At 36.1% G+C, this 21,288-nt stretch overlaps 1 protein-coding gene across 1 annotated transcript; it reads right to left on the reverse strand.

The window, feature by feature from the left end:
• Positions 1-13,166: 13,166 nt before the first annotated feature.
• On the reverse strand, positions 13,167-13,700 carry LOC112404774 (keratin-associated protein 13-1-like). Its single transcript, XM_024752877.1, has one exon. It carries the CDS (start codon positions 13,659-13,661, stop codon positions 13,167-13,169), a length of 495 nt encoding a protein of 164 aa, XP_024608645.1. The 5' UTR covers positions 13,662-13,700.
• Positions 13,701-21,288: the final 7,588 nt, after the last annotated feature.

Here is a 21,288-nt window from a genome sequence, read left to right on the forward strand (position 1 = left end):
TTTCTTTCTAAAGTCTATGTCAGTCTTTTCAAACTTGAATTCAATTTCCTAAGTCTTTAATACAAATCATCTTATGATCTGATCCCCAATTAGTTCATACCTAGTGTCTCTATGCCTTAATTTTATCTTCAAAAGATACTAGATTGCTTCCACTTAGCTTAAGACTGAAGGCAAAGAAGTCAGTCAGGTAAGAGGATCTTTTTTCAAGAAACTCAGCATTAGTGATGAGTCTTGGAAGAGAGAAGATAACAGGTGGGACCGGAGACAGACAGGAGCCAGATGACAAGGGGCTCTGGACATTCTTCAAAAGTCCAAACCACTTTGAAAATAAAAAACATCCTTTAGAACTAATTTGGTGGTGAAAAAAGGCATTCTCTGTTTTCTGGATAGAATGGCATGATCAAACTAATGGAAACTGTGCATATACTTTTTTCTTCCTCTTCTTAGTGTGGATATATTGTGCCTCAGAAATAAACAAATATGTTTGATTATAGGTTTTTTTTTTCCCCAGATACTACCTGAGTTATTATATTACATACAGTTTATGCATTCTATTATCATTCTAAACTCTGAAAAAACTGGATTCCAAAACTCATCTGTCCCCATTGGCTTGGACAAGGGAATGGGGATCTGTAACAATGAGAAACCACTGATAGGTTATAAATATGGACATAATTAGATCAAATTTGCCTCCTACAGAGACTCTGTCTGCAGTTAGAAGAATGGATTGGAGGGTCACATAAGAGTACGAGTGGGCCCCCGGTTGGGTTCAGACCCTGGCAGTGTGATTTAATAGCCTATATTCTTAACTACAGTGCTTGACTGCCTCCCATAAAGATGGTTATTAAAGCTCTACAATATGTGTTAAATGAGATGAGAAGGGGGTCTCGGATGGCACCCTGAGAAAACCTTACATTTAAGGAATTGGCAAAGTAAGAGGAGCCTACAAAAGACTGAGAAAGAATAGCCAGTAAAATTTAAAGAAAATTGGGAGTGTAACAAAATCAAGGTGAAAATGCATTATAAATAAACCAAAGAAGTCAAAAATATCCAATGTTGGAGGGAGGTCAAGTTAGATGGTCCTCCTAGATTTTAAGCATGTCACTATCAAATATTATATATCTATATGTGTATCTATCATTTTGTTTTGCTTTGTTTTGTAATTTAATATGGAAATGACCACAGTTTCAATAGTGCTCAGTAGATTGTAGAAGCTAAAAAATAAACCTTTGTTAAACTAAACCATCTTGTCCAACTTTCTCAATATACTAACATGGAATTTGAAAGCTATAGAGAGTCATTTCAAGTGAATTCAGCAAGCACACATTAGAGCACAAAACACTGTTGTGGGTGGTGAGGATGAGCAGGGGACCAAGAAAGGGCCCTATCCAAAAGAGGTATGCCTTCATCTGATTCTGGAAAATGAGAAGTATGTTAAGAGAAGATAGGTGACTTTAAAATGTGTTACATGCATGTAAACCTAATCACTTTTGTTCTTCTTAAAGATCCCTCAGCTACTATATAAAGCCGAATAGAATCTTATGCCCTTTGCATTTCACATGTTGTGAATTATTTTGAATCTTATATTTTACATAGGAAATAATAATTCTCTAATTAGAAGTCATTTTAGACTATAATATTTTCCTACTTATACAAATGGATTGTCTTAGCTCTGGTTTTACAGATTGCTTTTTATAAAATCAATGACCAAAGTTATCCAAGTAGTAATTTTTCCAAGTAGTTAAGAAAATGCAACCCCAGTCAGCCAAAAACTCTTTTAAAAATCCAAGGAAAGATGAATGTGTTTGAATTCCATGAAAATTTATTCAATACCAACATTTCTGTCACATTGTAGGAGAACAAGAAGATATGAAATAATCTCATGATTTCTTTTATGTGTAACTTCTTTTAATATCTAACATATAAAACTCTAAGGTGGTTTCCCAAGTTTGACTACTCTGATTGTGTAATGATGACAGAACATGTATCTCTGAGAGAAACTAGGTAGTTGGTGGTCAGTCCATCCTGAAGTGGGGATTGTGGTAAATGAATAAAATAGAAAACTGAATTTCATGTAGAAGCGTGAAGAGGCATTAAGCTGCTTTACAGAAGCCAGGCTTCTAGGCTGGTCTGTATTAAGTTGGCAGGACATCGCTGGTAAGAAAGTAGTTTGCATGGCAGAACCTGGGAAGATAATTCAGGTTTTGGGAATCAGAGGATTGACAATTTAAAGACTGGGAGCCATTGAATTCATAGTGTCTGGAAAAACAGATCATTTCTGGCTGCTGATGGGCTTCTAGCAGCTCTCTTGAGAGTCATTAGAGAGAAACTTTACTTGGAGGAGATTGGGAGAACAGAGGTCAGTGAGTAGACAAAGTGGCTGAGGTAAGACGGGCCACAGGAAAAGACTGGCTAGACCAGGAATTCTCTAAGAGAAAAGGAAGAGAAGTTTCCAACCTAGCAGCTGTGACATGTTATCACTACATCTACTTCATTTGTTAGCAGTGTCAGAGAAGGTCTGAATGTTCCCTGCTGGCCTAGAGGGCTTATGTGCTCTCAAGCTGTGAGTGAGATGTTTTTGACAGCCAACCTCAGTATCTTTCTACACTACAATTTGCATAAGAACATCTCCTTAGTGTGTTGTCTAATTACAATCAAATAGATTAACACCATGATAAATATGCTGACGTGTATTTTATAGCCAAAAGACAGTTTACAGTATTGCCTTGGACTTGAGATGATTGTTGCATGCTCAAAATAATTGGTCATCATTGTTGTTTTAATTTGTGACTCAAAGGGTCATTTACAGGATGCTGAGTTACAGGTCTTTTCTTTCCTCCTTGCTTTTCAGCATTATATTTTATTGCAGTTCTTTGCTCAATCATTCCCAATGTGGTGTCCCATATTATAAAGCATGTACTTATGCTCAGTAACAACTGATACGTGTGATAAAAATGGTGCATAAAAGACAATGATATCATTGCCTGATCATGATACTCTGTAAGAATCAAATGTTTTATGGAAAAATAATTCTGCTTGGCTCTCTTTACCAGCTGGATGAATATGGAATGCCTCATGTAAGTGGACTTAAATTATATTAGAAAAGAAGATGGAAATTTTAGCCCAAATACTTTAAAAAAGTAATCTACTATCAAATTTATAGCATGTAAATTTTGAATGGCCCCTTAGGGGCTGTGTTTATAAGCAGTAAAGCAAATATCAAATTATTTTCTTCAAGCACATTGAAAATTGCTGAACAAATAAAAACATTTCAAAGCAATGTTTCAGATAGTCGCATTTCTGCATTATATGAGGGTGGGCATTACACCTAAAGATCCTTGATTAACCTAACTATAGGAATTTGGTGGCTTGAGGGTAGACAGACACTAGTGAAGACCAAGAGTTAAAGGCACAGAGATAAGATTGCCCAGGAAAATCACAGTATAAAAGAAACATTAAATAAATAAACAAATAAAAGATTAAGAAAATGCTAAATTAGTTTACACCCAAGGTAAAAACTTATATAAAGATAATGGATTAAAACATATTTATTTGCATGTTTATGAGTTTGGAGAGGGAATGGAGTATTCTATTGTATACTTTATTGTGTATTTAAAATGTTTAGGAATTGAGAGCATAAATATTTGGTTTTGGGCCAAATGAAAGATATGATGTTTATGGCTCACCAGAGAGCTAGGTCAAGGGAGCCATATGCATTTATTTTTTTGGACATAAATTACATACATTTATAGTCTAATAATAGGTAACATTTATAGAGTGGTTTCTATATTCAAGGAACTCTTCTAGTTGCTTCACATATCTTATCATTTACTCCTCATTGTAATCTTGTGATATAAATACTATCATCATCTCTATTTTACATTTAAGGAAATTGAATATGTACAAGACAAATATCCAATAGCTGTTAGAATCAAGGGATTCAAATATACATAGTGTTTCTTCTTAAACCCAGTTTAAATGAGTTCACTCTCAAAGCAGACAAACTGATGTCCAAGTAAAAAAAAAAAACATTATTATTGAAATGCTTACATATTCTAAGGACTCACTCTGAAGCATGAGAACTCGGAAATTCTCTAGGTGGGGAAACCAAAGTGGGGACCCAGACTGAGGCATTCTGAGGATCAAGTGATCTCGTTATCTGGAGGGTGACAAGGGAGCCCAGGCCCAGGTTGGGATGTCAGTTGGTTAATAGACAGGACAGCACTGATTCCTTTGTCTTATTAATGGGCTTGATCCCTAGTAACTCTGTACCTAATATCAGATGAGCTATCCTAGTTGCAGTTGCATTTTGGGAAGAAGGAGTCACTGCTAATAAACACTTTATGACTTACCAAAGAGGCTTGCTATTCAGGAACCGTGTGCATAACAACAGGTAAGAATTCTTTGGACAGTATCAATTCTACATTGTTTCAGCAGTTTGAAGGCAACGGGCCTTTATTCTCCACTCATATTGGCAAGACTTCAAAGTTCAAGAAGCAATGATAATAACTTATGGTATTCATTTGTTTTGAATTTCAAGACCATTAGTGAGCAATTTTCTGTTTGGCATTCCCAAGAGAATCATGATAGAGACATGACTGGTACTATTACCCCCAAAAATAGAATCTGGTGGGCTAATGTGTGGAGTTTTGTTTCCATAGTCATATTTTTCTGACTTCAGTGTCTCTCATCATATGCTAAAGTGATTTATAGAGATTTATCCAAAGTAGTGTCTCAACTGGTAAGGACCCTTTGAAGGAAGGTTTGAATATTTTTTGCCTGTTTTGCTCTCACCCAACATAGCAATCAGTGAAGATTTAGGCAAGAAAATATATTAAACTAGTTACAAGTAAACTTTGGAACACACATTTATTTTTCTCCATGTTTGAAAAAGCAGTAGTTGTTTTGCTCATGCTTGAAATAGAGACGCCCTTTGCATACATTTTGAAATCTCAGTAATGCAGACCAAAGCCTATTGTATGCTCTTCCTGCTTGCTAAAAGGAGATTAATATGTTAACACTAATTGCCAAATATATGATAATCACATCATATATCAAGGGAAATGGGCTCATATGAGCAAAGACGTCTGAGGCACAATACCTTCCATAAATTCAAAATCTAAACACTCTTACTCTTCATTACATAATTCTCACATATATTCCTCATAACAACTCTATGAATTAAGTAGTATTATTTTCACTTTTCAGGAAAAAAAGCATATTGATATGTTAAGTAATATGTAAGAAATTATTTTAGTAAAAACTTTATAGAGCCAGAAAATGAGACCAAATCTCTCTGTCTTCAGATATTTCATTACCCAAGCCTACCTTCTGTTTGTTAAGCCACAATATTAAGCTAACAAATGCTGAGGACCAAATGCATGACACAGATGAGTCGAAGTTTTATGATTAAGCTCTTGAACACTTAAAAATAGGATTAAAATGGAGAAAAAGAGGATAATACCCTAGGCAAAGTGTTAAACCACATGACAAAAGGTGTTGGGTAGGAAAGTAAAGGCAAGCCATTTTAGAATTCGCACCACATTCTTGTCTAGAATTTGAAAATGAAAAACTTGCTGGGTAGAATTCCATCTTATGACTTCAATAAAGACAGACTTGCTGCACAAAGCATTCCTCCCCACATGTCGACAATCGATTAAGAGAACATTTCCACATCACTATCCCAGAATGAAGTTTGTAGCTCCAGAGGATGTGCTAAATGTGGTTTGACTGTTTGTTTTTCTTGCTTTACCTCATGCAATAATAGACCGTGAAAAATCACCCTAAAATTGTTGAAGCGAAAGCATTTTTCAAATTTGGTTGATAAGCTGGAGAAGACGAACAATCAATGACACCGTTTCACCTTGCAATATCCAATATTCATCCACAGAAAGTGTAGCTCCCTGGAATCAATTTTATGGTCAAGACATTAACCTCTGTGGTCATTTGCCCAGCAGGAATAGTAAGCTGTTAAAAACACAGTATCAGCCACTATTCACTTCTTTTTATGATTATGAGTGTGATAACAGCTTCTTCTTCAATTACGTGACTGGGATTATTTTTCTGGTAAAGTACCGAAAGGAGTGTGTATTTCAAAAACAAATTTAGTTATTATCTCTTTTCAGAAATTCCCTGAAATAAGAGAAATAACTCATTACCTGGAGTTTGGATTTTGATTAAAATTAATTTTTACTAAAAATTACAATATTATCTGGACCAAAAAACTTAGGAAAACTTATGCTGTGTCTCTGCCAATTTCACCATGGAGAAGTGAGGGAAGGAAACACTAATTCTCCCCTCTTCATTTGGAAATTCACAATATGCTTAAGCATAATTAAAAACTCTGAAAGGGGAAGAAAGCAAACCTGATTAACTTGGTTAGTCCAATATTCATTGTGTAAATGCAAACACTGTATCTCATCTACTAATATCCCTTAAGAACAGTGTTCCAAGAAATAAACATTGGCAAGTGGGACTTCAGTCATTTGGGATTGATGGGAGTGGAAAGATTTGACTGATTCCATCAGGAAACAAAATAGAGATTCATGGGGAAATCTTACAAATTCTGAAATAGACACGAATGGAACATGGAAGAAAAGAAAAACTCTGGGCAATGTCTAATCCTTTCACTTTATTCCCAAGGCCCACATTCACCCTTAGCAGATTAGGAGCTCCCATACATCAGTGATAACTGCATCCTGTCACTTTAACTGACAGACCTTAGTGTGCCTATATGAATCTTCCAGAAACATCCATTATACAACTTATAACACATTTTGCCAATCAATAGCCTACTTATGTTCTCAACATACAGTTAACTTTCATTAAACTTTTTTTTTAAATAATTAGGTTTTTTTAAATAAATGGGCTTGCAGAAATTTGCAAAAATAGTTCATAGAATCCCTTTAACCTTCACCCTGCTTCCCCAAAAAGTGACATCTTATCCAACTGTACTACAGTACCAAAACCAGGAAATTGACATCACTGCGATACTGTTAGCTAGATTACAGAGCTCATCCAGTTTTACCAGTTTAAACACACACTCATTTGTGTATGTGTATAGTTCTATATAATTATATTTCATGTCTAGATTTCCCGTAACCATGACCACAATCCAGATGAAGAACTGTTTATTTAATGGTTAACTTTTTAATGTTAGAAAAATTAAAAAGTGTAATGAATCAGAAATATGGACCTCCATTTTGCTCTTCCATATTTAAGTATGTTATTTGTTAATTAAATCCGAGGTTTTTAAAGATGAGTAAAGCTGACAGTAGTAGTGTAGGGATTGAGGTGACGTGAGGGATGGAATAGGGCAAGAAGTCAAAATATTGCACCCTTATGTAATCATCTTTTCCTCCAAATTACAAGCAGATGTAGTACCACTAGAAAAGAGTACACTAATAAAATAGACTAGATCCTTCTATGATATCATGTAATTTCTTTTTTCCCCTTAGTTTCTATAATGAAGAAAAAAACGATGTTTACACTGTTGCAATACATCTATTGCTATGTTTTACAGTGAGCATTACTGATTTCACATTCTGTTGTCAGACAAAAAAAAAAAAAAAAACTCTAAGACTTTGAAATGAGGGACATTGGAATGAATTACCCTGTGTCCGATCTAGTTCATGTTTCAGGGTATTGCCCCTTTTCATTGCTTTTCATCTCTTGTATAATTCTATACATTGTAGAAAATTGATAATAATGCAAATGATTCTTGTCTGTTAAAATAAAAATGGTTTCTGTCTAGTGGAGTTTCATTAATTTTTTCCTCTGTGTACAGTAACCACTTTGTATCTGCCTTTGTAAATTTATTTCAGCATCTCTGACAGCCTATATAAGTGTGTTCTTTGAGTTCTCTTTGAACCAGTTGTTGCTTCTTAATGGTGACCCCCTCATTCATTAATGAGTTAAATAAAATATTTAATATGTGTGTTTTTCATTTGCATGAGGATCTTGATTTTACTTTTTTGAAATGTTCTGTCTTAACACTATTATGTTTTACATTGCATCACATTTTAAACATTTTCCTTCTGTTTTTCCCTCCCTGGACAACATAAAAGAGTTTAAACTATTATGGGGGACATTAACAGCTCACCTCTCACATGCCACTATTAACCTACTATTATCATATAAAATATGGATATGTCAGTAATGTTGGACTATTAGGGATCACAGATCATCAAGGACCATCACATTTTACATATAAGGAAGATGATACCAAAAGAAGTTAAGTGATGTGTGTATGATCAAAATCTTTTTTTTTTAATATAATGTCTCCATTTCTTTTATTTATTTACTTATTTACTTATTTATTTATTTATGGCTGCACTGGGTCTTCGTTGCTGTGTGCAGGTTTTCTCTAGCTGCAGAGATCCAAGCCTATTCTTCAAGTGGGGTCTACTCTTCATTGCGGTGTGCAGGCTTCTCATTGTGGTGGCTTCTCTCATTGCAGAGCACAGGCTCTAGGCACATGTGCTTCAGTAGTTATGACACGCGGGCTCAGTAGTTGTGGCTCATGGGCTTAGTTGCTCCACAGCATGTGGGATATTCCTGGACCAGGGCTCAAACCCGTGTACCGGCATTGGCAAGCAGATTCTTAACCACTGGGCCACCAGGGATATCCCTAAGATCAAAATCTTGTTAGCAGAAGAATCAGAAATAGAGCCTAACTCCAAACATATTTTTTACTTTATTTTCCTTTATATGGCATCATAAAAAAAGATACCAAATTAAGAGATTTCAGAACTCTAATCTACCTTTAGAAATCCTATATATAACCACATTCTTATAAGTTGAAAATTTAGCATATATTTCACAGGAAAAGAAATATTTATTTAAAACCCAGAGTATTCAAAGAATACACCAGAATACACACACTAATGACAGTTTTGGTGCCAATGAGATAAATCTCCACAATCTCATTTTTCTCTGTCATTTTCTACTTGCTTGTAAGGTTCTACTTCATTGCAAAAATAAGCCTTGATATAAAACATTCTAAGATTTAATAATTTTTAGTGGATTAATCAAATGGAAGTGTTAAAGGACAAAGGCTACTTTTCTCTAAGTAGATGGCTACTTGTCCTATTATAAGGGGGATCTTAGAACAAGTACAGTTGATCCAGGAGAAAGACCACAGTCCAGTAAGAGAATGTTCATATTTGACAACAGCTGATTGTGTAGGAAAGGTTTAACATCATTAGAATCCTGTGTAGCCTTTGCATGAAAAATTTGATCATGCAGCAGTTTGATGAGTAATCCATATATACAGACTACTTAGTAAAATATACAAACAATTTATAGAAGAAAGTGTGTTCGTACAGAACGGCATTATTTTGTTCTTTTTTATGTCTGAGTAATATTCCAATGTATGTATATATCACATCTTCTTTATCCATTCCTTTGTTGATGGATATATGTATATGTATAACTGATTCACTTTGATGTATAGCAGAAACTAACACAACATTGTAAATCAACTATACTCCAATAAAAATTAATTTTAAAAAAATAAATAAATAAAGGAAAAGTAGGTTGGGCAGGAGAAACAGAGTCCACAATCCCCAGTTGGCCACCGTTGTGTCCTTAGACCAAAGACTCCATGTCAAGAGTTTGGCAGGGACTGTAAAATGCAGCAGTTCTCAAGTGACATGCATGTGACAGCCAACACAGGGCATGATTAGAGAGCAGAGGTATATGCAGACAAGGACCAGGGCTAGGGTGAGGACAGTGGAGAGACTGAGGTGCAACACTGAAGGATGCCATCACTTGCACAACCCTGAAGTGAGTGTCCCCATAAGAATGAGATGCTCCTGGAAACCAAATTGATAGGATGAGAACAAACATAGCAGGACACTAGAATATCAGAAGATCTCTAAGGGCACAGTTAGGCAATTCCCAGAGCAGCACTATGTAAGACATGGTGAGAGGTATAATTTCCTGTTAAGTAGCTGGGTAAAGTATTTTAAACTTGAACTCTAACTCACATTCTCTTGGAGTGCACTGTCTCTCAAGTTATAGACTGCATCCTTAAACTCTGCCCTGTGTGTGTTAGCATTTTATTAGACTGCTATTCGCAACTGAATGAGTCCCCACTCACATAAATAATCACATTGATTTTGCAACCTGAGAAAAACATGAGCCCCCAAATCATTCCTGCATATTAAATCTGAAGGTTGATCATCGACTTCTTGTCACCCCAGACACAAAGCTCAGGTTTTTTCAGTCATAACTGTTGCTTCTGTCTCTTTTCCTGGACCTGTAGGGTTAGGCAATCACACTTTTAATGCTTATGTAATTTCTTACCTCTCATTGTCCACATCTCACAGTTTAATGAGAAAAAGATCTTGCAGTTTTCCTCCCTAAACCCTACATCATATTCTTTCAAGCAACTGTGCCATAGCTTATGCAGTTGGCTCTTCCTAAAGGTCTCTTCACACTCACCCTTCACACCCACCCTTCCCACCAAGATAATGGGAGTAAATTTGTCTCTCTCACTAGATGTGAACTAACTCTTGGAAGAGAAAGGTCTTGTTTTTTTCTAAGTTCCCTTGTGCATTTTTCAGAGAAGAACTCTAGGTAAGGTTAAAGTTCAAAACATATCTAGTGAGCTGAGTTCAGAACAAAGAGTTGATATTAAAGGACATTAGACTTGGGGTAGTTGTGAACGAGCAGAGTGAGCTGGAGAGGCAAGTGCCCTATGTCACTCTGAGCATTTTTGTAACGTCTGATAGATCCCAGTCTTCCCTTACACTCTCTGTCACCATCATCCAAGTCAGTCACCCACCTAATGTTAGCTGGTACCTAGAGGGGGGATGTGGAGAAAAACAGAGTGTACATAGGTGATGGAAAATCACTGGGAGAGAGAGAGAGAGAGATGGGAACAGAGAGGGCGGGAGGGATAGATAAGACAAGAAAAATGGGAAATATAGAGAGATATTAGCAGTGATGTGATACTAAGAAGATATTGCAATGCAGAAAATGAAGGATGCAAAGAATATTCATCTTGTCTGATCCCTGCAATCTTCACACTATACTTTGAAAACTTTAAATATTGAGACATTCTAATGTATGTATTTCCTCTCCTACGCTTTGGCTCCTTGTTTCTATTTTTGACCTCTCACCTCAAAGATTCCATTAAAATGGGAAATTCTCCAAGTCATTCCAGAACTAGATCCTCTATGTCACTGGGTATCCCTTCCTTCCATCTTGGTTTGTTCTCAGTTTTAAACTTTCCTCTCTACTCATCACTCCTTGGTGGGCCTGGGACCTTACTTTACATGAAGTTAGATGCTTCTAGTTCCATTAGGTTTGCTGAATGTGTTCCCAGGACTTTCTCATGGGCCATGCTAGTGTGACCCCTTTGAATTCATTTTCCCAGTGGTTCTTTAGTCCACATGTTACTCACTCCACATTACTTCAAGAAGAATTCTTGCTCAATACTAATGACAATAATGCAGACACACAGGATATTTTCATCTTACTAATAAAAAATTTAACTGCTTATTTATACAAAAGTCAATGAGTAACTCTGCACCTAGATGACACATTATTATTAATTATAATAATAATTATGTAATTATAATTATTACATTAAATGTATGTAACAGAAATCTTATTTTATTTTAATTAGTTTAAACCAAAAGGAGACTTTATTGGTCCATATAATCAAAGTGCATGAAGGACTAGTAAAACTGGCTTAAAGGATGTTGGGAACCAGAGACTCCTGGATCAGCAGGAACCTTTGTGTCCCTCTTCTCTGTTTCTTTATTTTCTGTCTCTTGAGCAGATTTCTGTACACAGGGGACCTGGTTCCCACATCCCTATGCTGAGCCGTGATTGTCTTTGAGTATAAGTGAAAAGAGGCCCTCTTTCCTCAAATTCACTTAGAAAAAGCTTGAGGACGAAGGAAGGCAAATTAATAAACATTCATAGCACATGATTGGAGCAAATGGTAATCTTTATTGCTTGTTTGTTTTTGTTTTTGTTTTGCGGTACGCGGGCGTCTCACTGTTGTGGCCTCTCTCATTGTGGAGCACAGGCTCCGGACGCGCAGGCTCAGTGGCCATGGCTCACGGGCCCAGCCGCTCCGCGGCATGTGGGATCCTCCTGGACCGGGGCACAAACCCGTGTCCTCTGCATCGGCAGGCGGACTCTCAACCACTGCGCCACCAGGGAAGCCCACAAATGGTAATCTTTGATATTTATTTTCCCACTCATGGAGAGTTATTACTAAGTATGCTATGAAAAAGTTTTAATTGAATTCTGGCCACACATTTAGCTGCTGAGACAAATAACTTGTTCAAATGAAAAGAAACCCAAAGTGTATCCTGCCTTAGATCTGAATAGATCTCCCCCTCTCTCTCTCACACGTACACACACACACTTAATAATCCGTTTCCTGTATATTTAAAGACAACCATAATGCCCTTTAACCCATGGTACTTCATATTTTGTCTTTTTCATACCAATATATCCAATTTATACAAATATTTGTTATACTATAACTATTTCATCACCAGAAGTGACGTCTTCTGCACAAACTCTAACTCAATACTGTTTTGAAAATGTAAAATCAAAATAATATATGTTTGTCGGCACAAGGTGTCCTTCTTGAAAACATAATGAGAATATTGACTTAATTATGGGCATACTCAATAATAAAAATCTTACCAGTTTTGTTGGTGGAAGACACACACACTTGTTAGCCCTTAGGCAATGGAGTGCCCAGAAAATTTCCCACGCACCAGGCTTGACACCATTTCCTGAAGAAATCCAAACCCATTCCTAGAAAGAAGTACTCTGAAGGCCTGTAGCCTCAGAGATAGATTATAAATCAAACTTAAAACCAATAAAGAACAATGAGAACATATCAGTTGCAAGAGTGAATGAGTTTATTAGGTCAAACAAAACTGAATTTCCATGTATCTTGTAAGAAAATGTTTATGTAATTCTGAACCAATTGTTTCAACAAAATTACAGACATGGACTCAATATTTTGGCCATTCATTAATCTCACTGAAAGAACTAGTCTGTCAGCCAGTGCTTGATGCTAGAGAAAGGATGAAGGCCTGATGGAGAGAGGAGTTAGCTAACATTTCTGAAAAAGGCTATGATAGCAGTTTTAAATAGAGACAAACATTTTGCTCACAAGGTCTGGAAACTCAGAAAGTTGGCCTATAGAAGGCTGATCTATAGGTTGCCCTATAACCAGAAGATTGAAAGCTCCTAGAAGCCAAGTATGTTGGGTAGTCAAACCTGGAGCCATAGATCAGGGAAGGGAAACCATGAACTCCATAACACAGGGGTCTGAATACACTGGATCCACAGCCCAGTGAGGAGGAACTTCTGGATCCATAATCCAGGGAGTAGGAGCTTCTAGATCCATAACCCAGGGAGTAGCCTCTGATAGACCCACAGTCCAGAGACCCATAATAAGTTATCTGGAAGTGTCTGCAGAGCATGGAGGTCCTCAGGCTGTAGCAGGACATCAGGCGGGGACTGAACACCACACAGGAGGGCTGGCAGGTGCTGGGGGAGCAGCAGTCAGTGCTGTACACAAGGTTGCTGGGGTAGGAAGAGCCACAGGAGGAGCCAGTGTAGCTCAGGTGGTCCCCAAGGGAGTGGGAGAAGTTTCCAGAGCAGCAGTTGTAGGACATGGTGACAAGAAATTTGAGTTCAGCTGAGTTACTCTGAGGAGACTCTCTGACTTTTAACGTCATGATCCGGACTTCAAGTATATATTACTCTTAGACCTGGATGCATCACTGTCCAGACAGATGTTCCCTCCTCCTTGCTCACCGTTTTAGACAAGCATACCTCTCTAGGTTATTGTTTCAATTTAATTTATCACATCATCACATACTTAATTATGTTTTAAGCACTCAGACTAAGAAAGAAACTACTCAGTTTCTTTTCCTTGGAATTTGCTGTGATTTGACCTTCAGAGTTATAGGTGATAACATTTTCAGGTATCCTCCCCTTCTTATCCATGTGCGCAGTGTGTCCTGGTATTACCACGTAGAGTTACATAAAATTTCCTTCACTTCCATTAGGTATTAAGAGCATCAGTGGTTATGATTCAAAATAGTTTAGTGTTTCTTCAAAAGGGTATGATAATGGATTTTGCCAAATACTAACTATATTCAGTAGTCTCAACAATCTATCAATTGAACCTTTTACTCTTTTTCTATTTGGATAAATTCATACAATTCCTGAGGAATCTGAAAAATAATATACATTTGTATATGTATATATATACATATATATATATACATATATGTATAACTGAATCACTTTTCTGTACACTTAAAACTAAGAGAACATTCTGAATTAACTATGCTTCAATAAAATATCCATATAATTTTTTAACATCTTTATTGGAGTATAATTGCTTTACAATGGTGTGTTAGTTTCTGCTGTATAACAAAGGGAATCAGCTATACGTATACATATATGCCCATATCTCCTTCTTCTTGCGTCTCCCTCCCATCTTCCTTATCCCACCTCTCTAGGTGGTCACAAACCACCAAGCTGATCTCCCTGTGCTATGTGGCTGCTTCCCAGTAGCTATTGATTTTACATTTGGTAGTGTATATATGTCCATGCCACTCTTTCACTTTGTCCCAGCTTACCCTTCCCTCTCCCCGTGTGCTGTAGTCCATTCTCTACGTCTCTGTCTTTATTCCTGTCCTGCCCCAGCTTCTTCAGAACATTTTGGGGTGTTGTTTTTGTTGTTGTTGCTTTTTTTTTTTTAGATTCCATATATATGTGTTAGCATACAGTATTTGTTTTTCTCTTTCTGACTTACTTCATTAGGTATGACAGACTCTAGGTCCATCCACCTCTCTACAAATAACTCAATTTCATTTCTTTTTATGACTGAGTAATCTTCCATTGTATATATGTGCCACATCTTCTTTATCCATTCATCTGTCAATGGATACTTAGGTGGCTTCCATGTCCTGGCTATTGTAAATAGAGCTGCGAAAACATTCTGGTACATGACTCTTTTTGAATTATGGTTTTCTCAGGGTATATGCCCAGTAATGGGATTGCTGGGTCGTATGGTAGTTCTATTTTTAATTTCTTAAGGAACCTCCATACTGTTTTCCATAGTGATTGTATCAATTTACATCCCCATCAACAGTGCAAGAGGATTCCCTTTGCACCACACCCTCTCCAGCATTTATTGTTTGTAGATTTTTTGATGATGGCCATTCTGACTGGTGTGAGATGATATCTCATTGTAGTTTTTTTTGGTTTTTTTGTTTGTATTTTGTTTTTGTGGTACATGGGCCTCTCACTGTTGTGGCCTCTCCCGTTGAATAGCACAGGCTCTGGATGCACAAGCTCAGCGGCCATGGCTCACTGGCCCAGCCACTCCGCAATATGTGGGATATTCCCGGACCAGGGCACAAATCCATGTCCCCTGCATCGGCAGGTGGACTCTCAACCACTGTGCCACCAGGGAAGCCCTCGTTGTAGTTTTGATTTGCATTTCTCTAATGATTAACAATGCTGAGCATTCTTTCATGTGTTTATTGACAATCTGTGTATATTCTTGGAGAAATGTCTATTTAGGTCTTCTGCCATTTTTTGATTGGGTTATTTATTTCTTTGATATTGATTTGCATGAGCTGCTTGTAAATTTTGGAGATTAATCCTTTGTCAGTTGTTTCATTTGCAAATATTTCCTCCCATTCTGATGGTCGGCTGTTCATCTTGTTTATGTTTTTCTTTGCTGTGCAAGAGCTTTTAAGTTTCATTAGGTTCCATTTGTTTATTTTTGTTTTTATTTCCCTTTCTCTAGGAGGTGAGTCAAAAACCATCTTGCTGTGATTTATGTCATACAGTGTTCTGCCTATGTTTTCCTCTAAGTGGTTTATAGTGTCTGTCCTTACATTACAGTCTTTAATCCATTTTGAATTTATTTTTGTGTATGGTGTTAGAGTGTTCTAATTTCATTCTTTTACATGTAGCTGTCCAGTTTTCCCAGCACCACGTACTAAAGAGGCTGTCTTTTCTCCATTGCATATTCTTGCCTCCTATATCAATGATAAGATGACCATATGTGTGTGGGTTTATCTCTGGACTTTCTATCCTGTTCCATTGATCTATATTTCTGTTTTTGTGCCAGTACCATATTGTCTTGATTACCATAGCTTTGTAGTATAGTCTGAAATCAGGGAGCCTGTTCCCTCCAACTCCGTTTCTCTTTCTCACGATTGCTTTGGCTATTCAGGGTCTTTTGTGTTTCCATACAAATTGTGAAATTTTTTGTTCTAGTTCTGTGAAAAATGCCAGTGGTAGTTTGATAGGGATTGCATTGAATCTGTAGATTGCTTTGGGTAGTAGAGTCATTTTCACAATGTTGATTCTTCCAATCCAAGGACATGGTATATCTGTCCATCTGTTTGTATCACTTTTAATCTCTTTCATCAGTGTCATTGTCATTTGTTTCTAGGTATTTTTTTATTCTGTCTTTGATTTCTTCAGTGATCTCCTGGTTATAAAATCCATATAATTATTGATATCCATTAATTTAGCTTAATTAAATTGTGGATTCATTGGCAGAGCACTCATCCTACTTCTTCTGTGATACACTTGGCTTTCTCATGTCTGAGCTCATGATCAGAATTAAGGGGTGCAGATAGCATACTGGAGTTCAGGTCAATGGATTGCCTTAAAAAGAATGGAAGCCTAAAATGTTTCCTTGGAGGATGTTCTTTTAAGAAACAATAAATATAACTCTTTGAGAGAGATTTTGAGTAGAAGTGTTTGCTACATTTGAATATCTTCATGTATTTTCTGATACATCTGTCTTGTAGTAGGGATTATTCTCTGCTTATGCCCTAAATCAGCTGATATGTTTGTTTTGTTTTTTGATGGAAAGACAGATTCTTAGCAGCAATTATTAATTTTTACCTTGAGTAAATTTTCAGAAATGGTTAACAGTTTCTGAAACAACTAACTTGAAATATTAGATCTACATGGGTCTTTACCATCCTGTGACCAATTTACACATTAAAAAAAATGTCCCAGAGAATTTTAATAAATTTCCTTTAATTGTTCAGTAAGATTGAAACAAAATTGAAGCTTGAACTATGATTTCCTTATGCAGTCAAGATTCAAATACTCTGCAAAGAAAAAAGCAAATTTAACTTTAACTTGTCTCAGAAATGAATCTTAAGCTTATTTATACTAAGATACAAATGCCTAATAAAGCTTTATTTACATCTCAGAATATTTGCTTTGAATAGTGTTCCAGAGTAGAATTCCATGATTCCATGCATCACTGGTCTTTATACATTTAAAGTATATTTTACTTTATAACCCAAGAAAGAGAAAAAATCCTGTATAATCCATACTTAGATTAATGGGAAAAAAAAAGAAGAAAAGGGCTTTTGAAATCTGGTGTTGTGGCCATCTGTCTTCTTTTATTTTTAGTTTTTTTTTTTTTTTTTTTTTTTTTTTTTATGTCCCCTGCATTGGCAGGCGGACTCTCAACTACTGCGCCACCAGGGAAGCCCTGTCTTCTTTGAAATCTAACATTTTATTTGGTTTAAGTGAAATGGCATTCACAATTGTTATTGGAAAGAAAGCTCCTTAACTACCTGAAAATTAAGTTGCTTTATTCCAAAGCACGCTGCTTCAGAGCACTTAGTGACTTTGTTTTATGATTATCTCTCCCATGCAGAATCCAAAGTGTGGCATGCATCACATGAAGTGCCCTTGTGCAATACTTAAGCCATCATTCTGATTCACTGAAGTAAAATAAGCTATGCTTTATGAATGGATACCTATTAAATTTACTAAAGATGTATGTGTCACCCCCAGCACAGGGGATTCCTTATAGTGCCATCTTTTAACTCCTTTAGAATGGATAATATTTATCTCTTCCTATTAATAATTGGCTTCTGCTTAAAAAAAGAAAGATGTTCTAATATGAAGAACTCCTTGCTTTTCCAGACCAGCACTCTGTGTCTGGGAATTAATATTAAAATAATTCAGGAATAAGTCAATTCCAATTAACATTCCCCCCAGCCTATTCCTAATAGGTGAACACTTTTCATTAGTCTTTTGTGCACTTTGTACAAATGCTAATTAATAACTCATGAATGCTAATAAATGTGTCCCTCTGAAAGGAAGAAAAAGCAAAACAAACTAAAGTTGTTATAATAGTTCAGAAGTACATCCTGGAACTAATAAAATACTCTGTGTGCTCTGTACACACAGGCAAAGTGTTTAAGAGAAAAACATATTACTCTTTGGATAAGTCAGAGGAAAAATGCAATACTGGAAAACTTTTTTTTTTTTTTTTTTGAGAAATAGAGGAATATCAACATTACGTAGGATAGAACAAATATTGGAGTACCCACTAGTCATAAGTAGCTTATGATCTGAATGACTTGAATAATGATGTTGTTTCCAGGTCACAATATTAATGTAGCTCAGTCTTAAAGATGACAATCCCCTTTGCAATGAGTTTTCAGAGATTTTTGAAACCTTTCTAATTAGACAAATACTAGGCAGTAATAGAAAGAGTAGAAATCCATATGCTCCAACCTAGAACTTTTTCCCTTCCTGTTCACTTTTCTCCTGTGTCCTCAAAACTGCCTTGTTTAGACTTACAAAACCTTTGTATTGCCCCTTCCCCAAAGGCTCTTATTCATAACAACTATTCTTCACTAAGATTTTTTTTAAAAATATATAAATTTTATTTTTATTTCTTTGTTTCCAGTTTTTTACTCATCTTATTTTTTTATATTTTATTATATTTTGGCCAGATCACACAGCACGTGGGATCTTAGTTTCCCAACGAGGGATCGAACCTGGGCCCCCTGCAGTGGAATTGTGGAGTCTTAACCACTGGGATTCTGAGGAAGTCCATTCATTAACATTTTACTTTCCAAATTTTCTTACTCAGTAGGAGATCCATCTGTTAAGCATTATTGCTAGGTATGGGTTGAAAGATCATTTCTCGGTAAAGGACTTGAGATAAACCACTTGACCTTTCTGCTCTGGCCTCTCTCCCAGGCACTCATGGAAGTCTGCCCTTGGCTGCTGCTTTACCAGAGGTCATCCTGCTTCATTGTTAGAGATTCTTCTTGATACTGGTACTCCACTTGCATGACTGCAGCTTTTTCCTGCTTCAAATTGACCCATTTTACATCTGCAGAACTGCGTCATCCAAAACTTTTATTTGAAGTGAAAAGGCCAGGATAGCTGACTTCTAAAGGGTTCTTCTTACAGACCTCTCTGATCTTACACTTGCATTTACCCATCAAAAACTGGAAACCATCTTTAAAAAATAACGTAATACTAATATACCTGCCCTCTTTCAGATGTTCCTTCAAATCAAATTTTATTGCTTATCTTTATTAAAAGTTTTTTAAAGCAACCAAACATCTTTTAAATCCTATTAAATTTTATTGCTTCAAAATAGAATACACACTCCAGCTGAATAGATGCCCCAGTTGTCTTATTGCCATCATTTTTTATGGACATGCCTGGCCACTTTTCTACCTCACTTCCTCTTGCTGTCACATTTAGTGGTGTGTTACTAAGGGGCAGAAGGTGGTGATAGGTTTCACCTTGCGTTTGAAGTGAAGATCCTTTCCTGGAGGATGGATGGGTCATTTAACTGGCAGAGGTTAGTGGAAGTCCTCAATCTCCAGTTTGCTGGTCAGTTAATAAACACTTCTGACTCTTCTGAGAGGATTGAAAAATATCTAACTCCTATTTCCAAAACTTAGTTTTCAAATCTCCATCTTGAACATTTTTAAAGATGTGCATAATCTGGAAAAAAATTGTTAAGGGACCAGAAAGGGAGTCCAGTATCATATTCAACTCTAAGTTTTTTTAATTTTATTGTTTTGTTTGTTTGAATTCAGTGTCATGGACAAAACAGAAAAGTGCCTAGCTAGGAATTGAGTAAAGCCCAAACGTATTTCACAGAATTAGATATTACTGAACCTACCAAGGAAATGCTAGTGTATGAAACCATGGATTATAAAGTCTAATTTCTTACACTGACAAAGGTAAGTTTTAGTGTATTGTGATGGGAACAACATTGAGTTACAGTACTGGCTATTACATACATCAGAGACAGGACTAAATGGCTGCTGAAGGTCTTGACAATGGCAAAATTCTATGACTCTAAGGTAAAATTCATGTTCTGATAATTCAATCTACACCAGTTTTCATATGACTACATTTTGTTCTTTATTTTTTTTCCTTTTCTTTTAATTGAAGTATAGTTGATTTACAATGTTATATTTGTTTAGGTAAACACAATAAAGATTCAAAATTTTTATAAATTATACTGTATTTAAAGTTTTGAAATATTGGTTTTATTCCTTATTCTGACTGTGAAGAAAGGGTATATTCTCTCCCTAGTGAAGTTCAAGCAAGATTTGAGAAGCACATGGTCAATTTGATTAGACAGGATAAGGATAACAAACATTAAGGAAATCATCTATTTCTTGAAGAGTGTATTATAGTTCTCCAGAGAAACAGAACCATGTGTATGATGCATGTATATATAATATATATATGAGTATATGTGTCTATATATATAATGTGGGTCTTTATACAAGATATGTATACAGTATACACACTTATCTGTAATGTGTACATGTATGTGAGTGCATGTGGAGACAGAGGGGGGGATTTATTCTTAAAATTGGCTCATTTGATTGAGTATGAAACCTACAAAACAGACTGAGCTAGAAATTCAGACTGATGAGGAAGTCAAGTCTGAATTCTATACAGCAGGCTGGAAGCTCAGGCAGGGTTTCAATGTTGCAACCTTGATAATTCCTTCTGAATGAAACCTCAGTGTTTGCCCTTAAGGCCTTCAATTCATTGGTCGAGGCTCACCCACATTACGAAAGGTAGTCTGCTTTACTCAGAACCTACTGATTTATATGTTAATCATAGCAATATCTAGATTGGTGTATGGCAAACAACTGGACACAATATACTAGGCAAGTGGAAACATTAAAGTAAACTACTAGAGATGGTTATTAAGGCTTTAAACAATACCTGCAAATCAAGTATTATCAGGAATTAAAGTGTTAGCAAACAATGCTTTCATCAGAAAAGTGTAATTATTTGTTGCTGTACCATGTTCTCCTTTTGTTGATTTAGTATTTTTTGTTTGTTTTAATAATATTGATAATATAGAACTTGTGGAAATCTAAATATCTTTGAGTCAACAGGATGAAGTTATATTTCAAGTTGCAAGCTTTAAAACCTCAACAGCACTTAAAAAAAAAATAA

This window comes from Neophocaena asiaeorientalis, unplaced genomic scaffold, assembly GCF_003031525.2.
Source record: "Neophocaena asiaeorientalis asiaeorientalis breed wild unplaced genomic scaffold, Neophocaena_asiaeorientalis_V1.1 scaffold245, whole genome shotgun sequence".
In the NCBI taxonomy this organism is placed as follows: domain Eukaryota; kingdom Metazoa; phylum Chordata; class Mammalia; order Artiodactyla; family Phocoenidae; genus Neophocaena; species Neophocaena asiaeorientalis.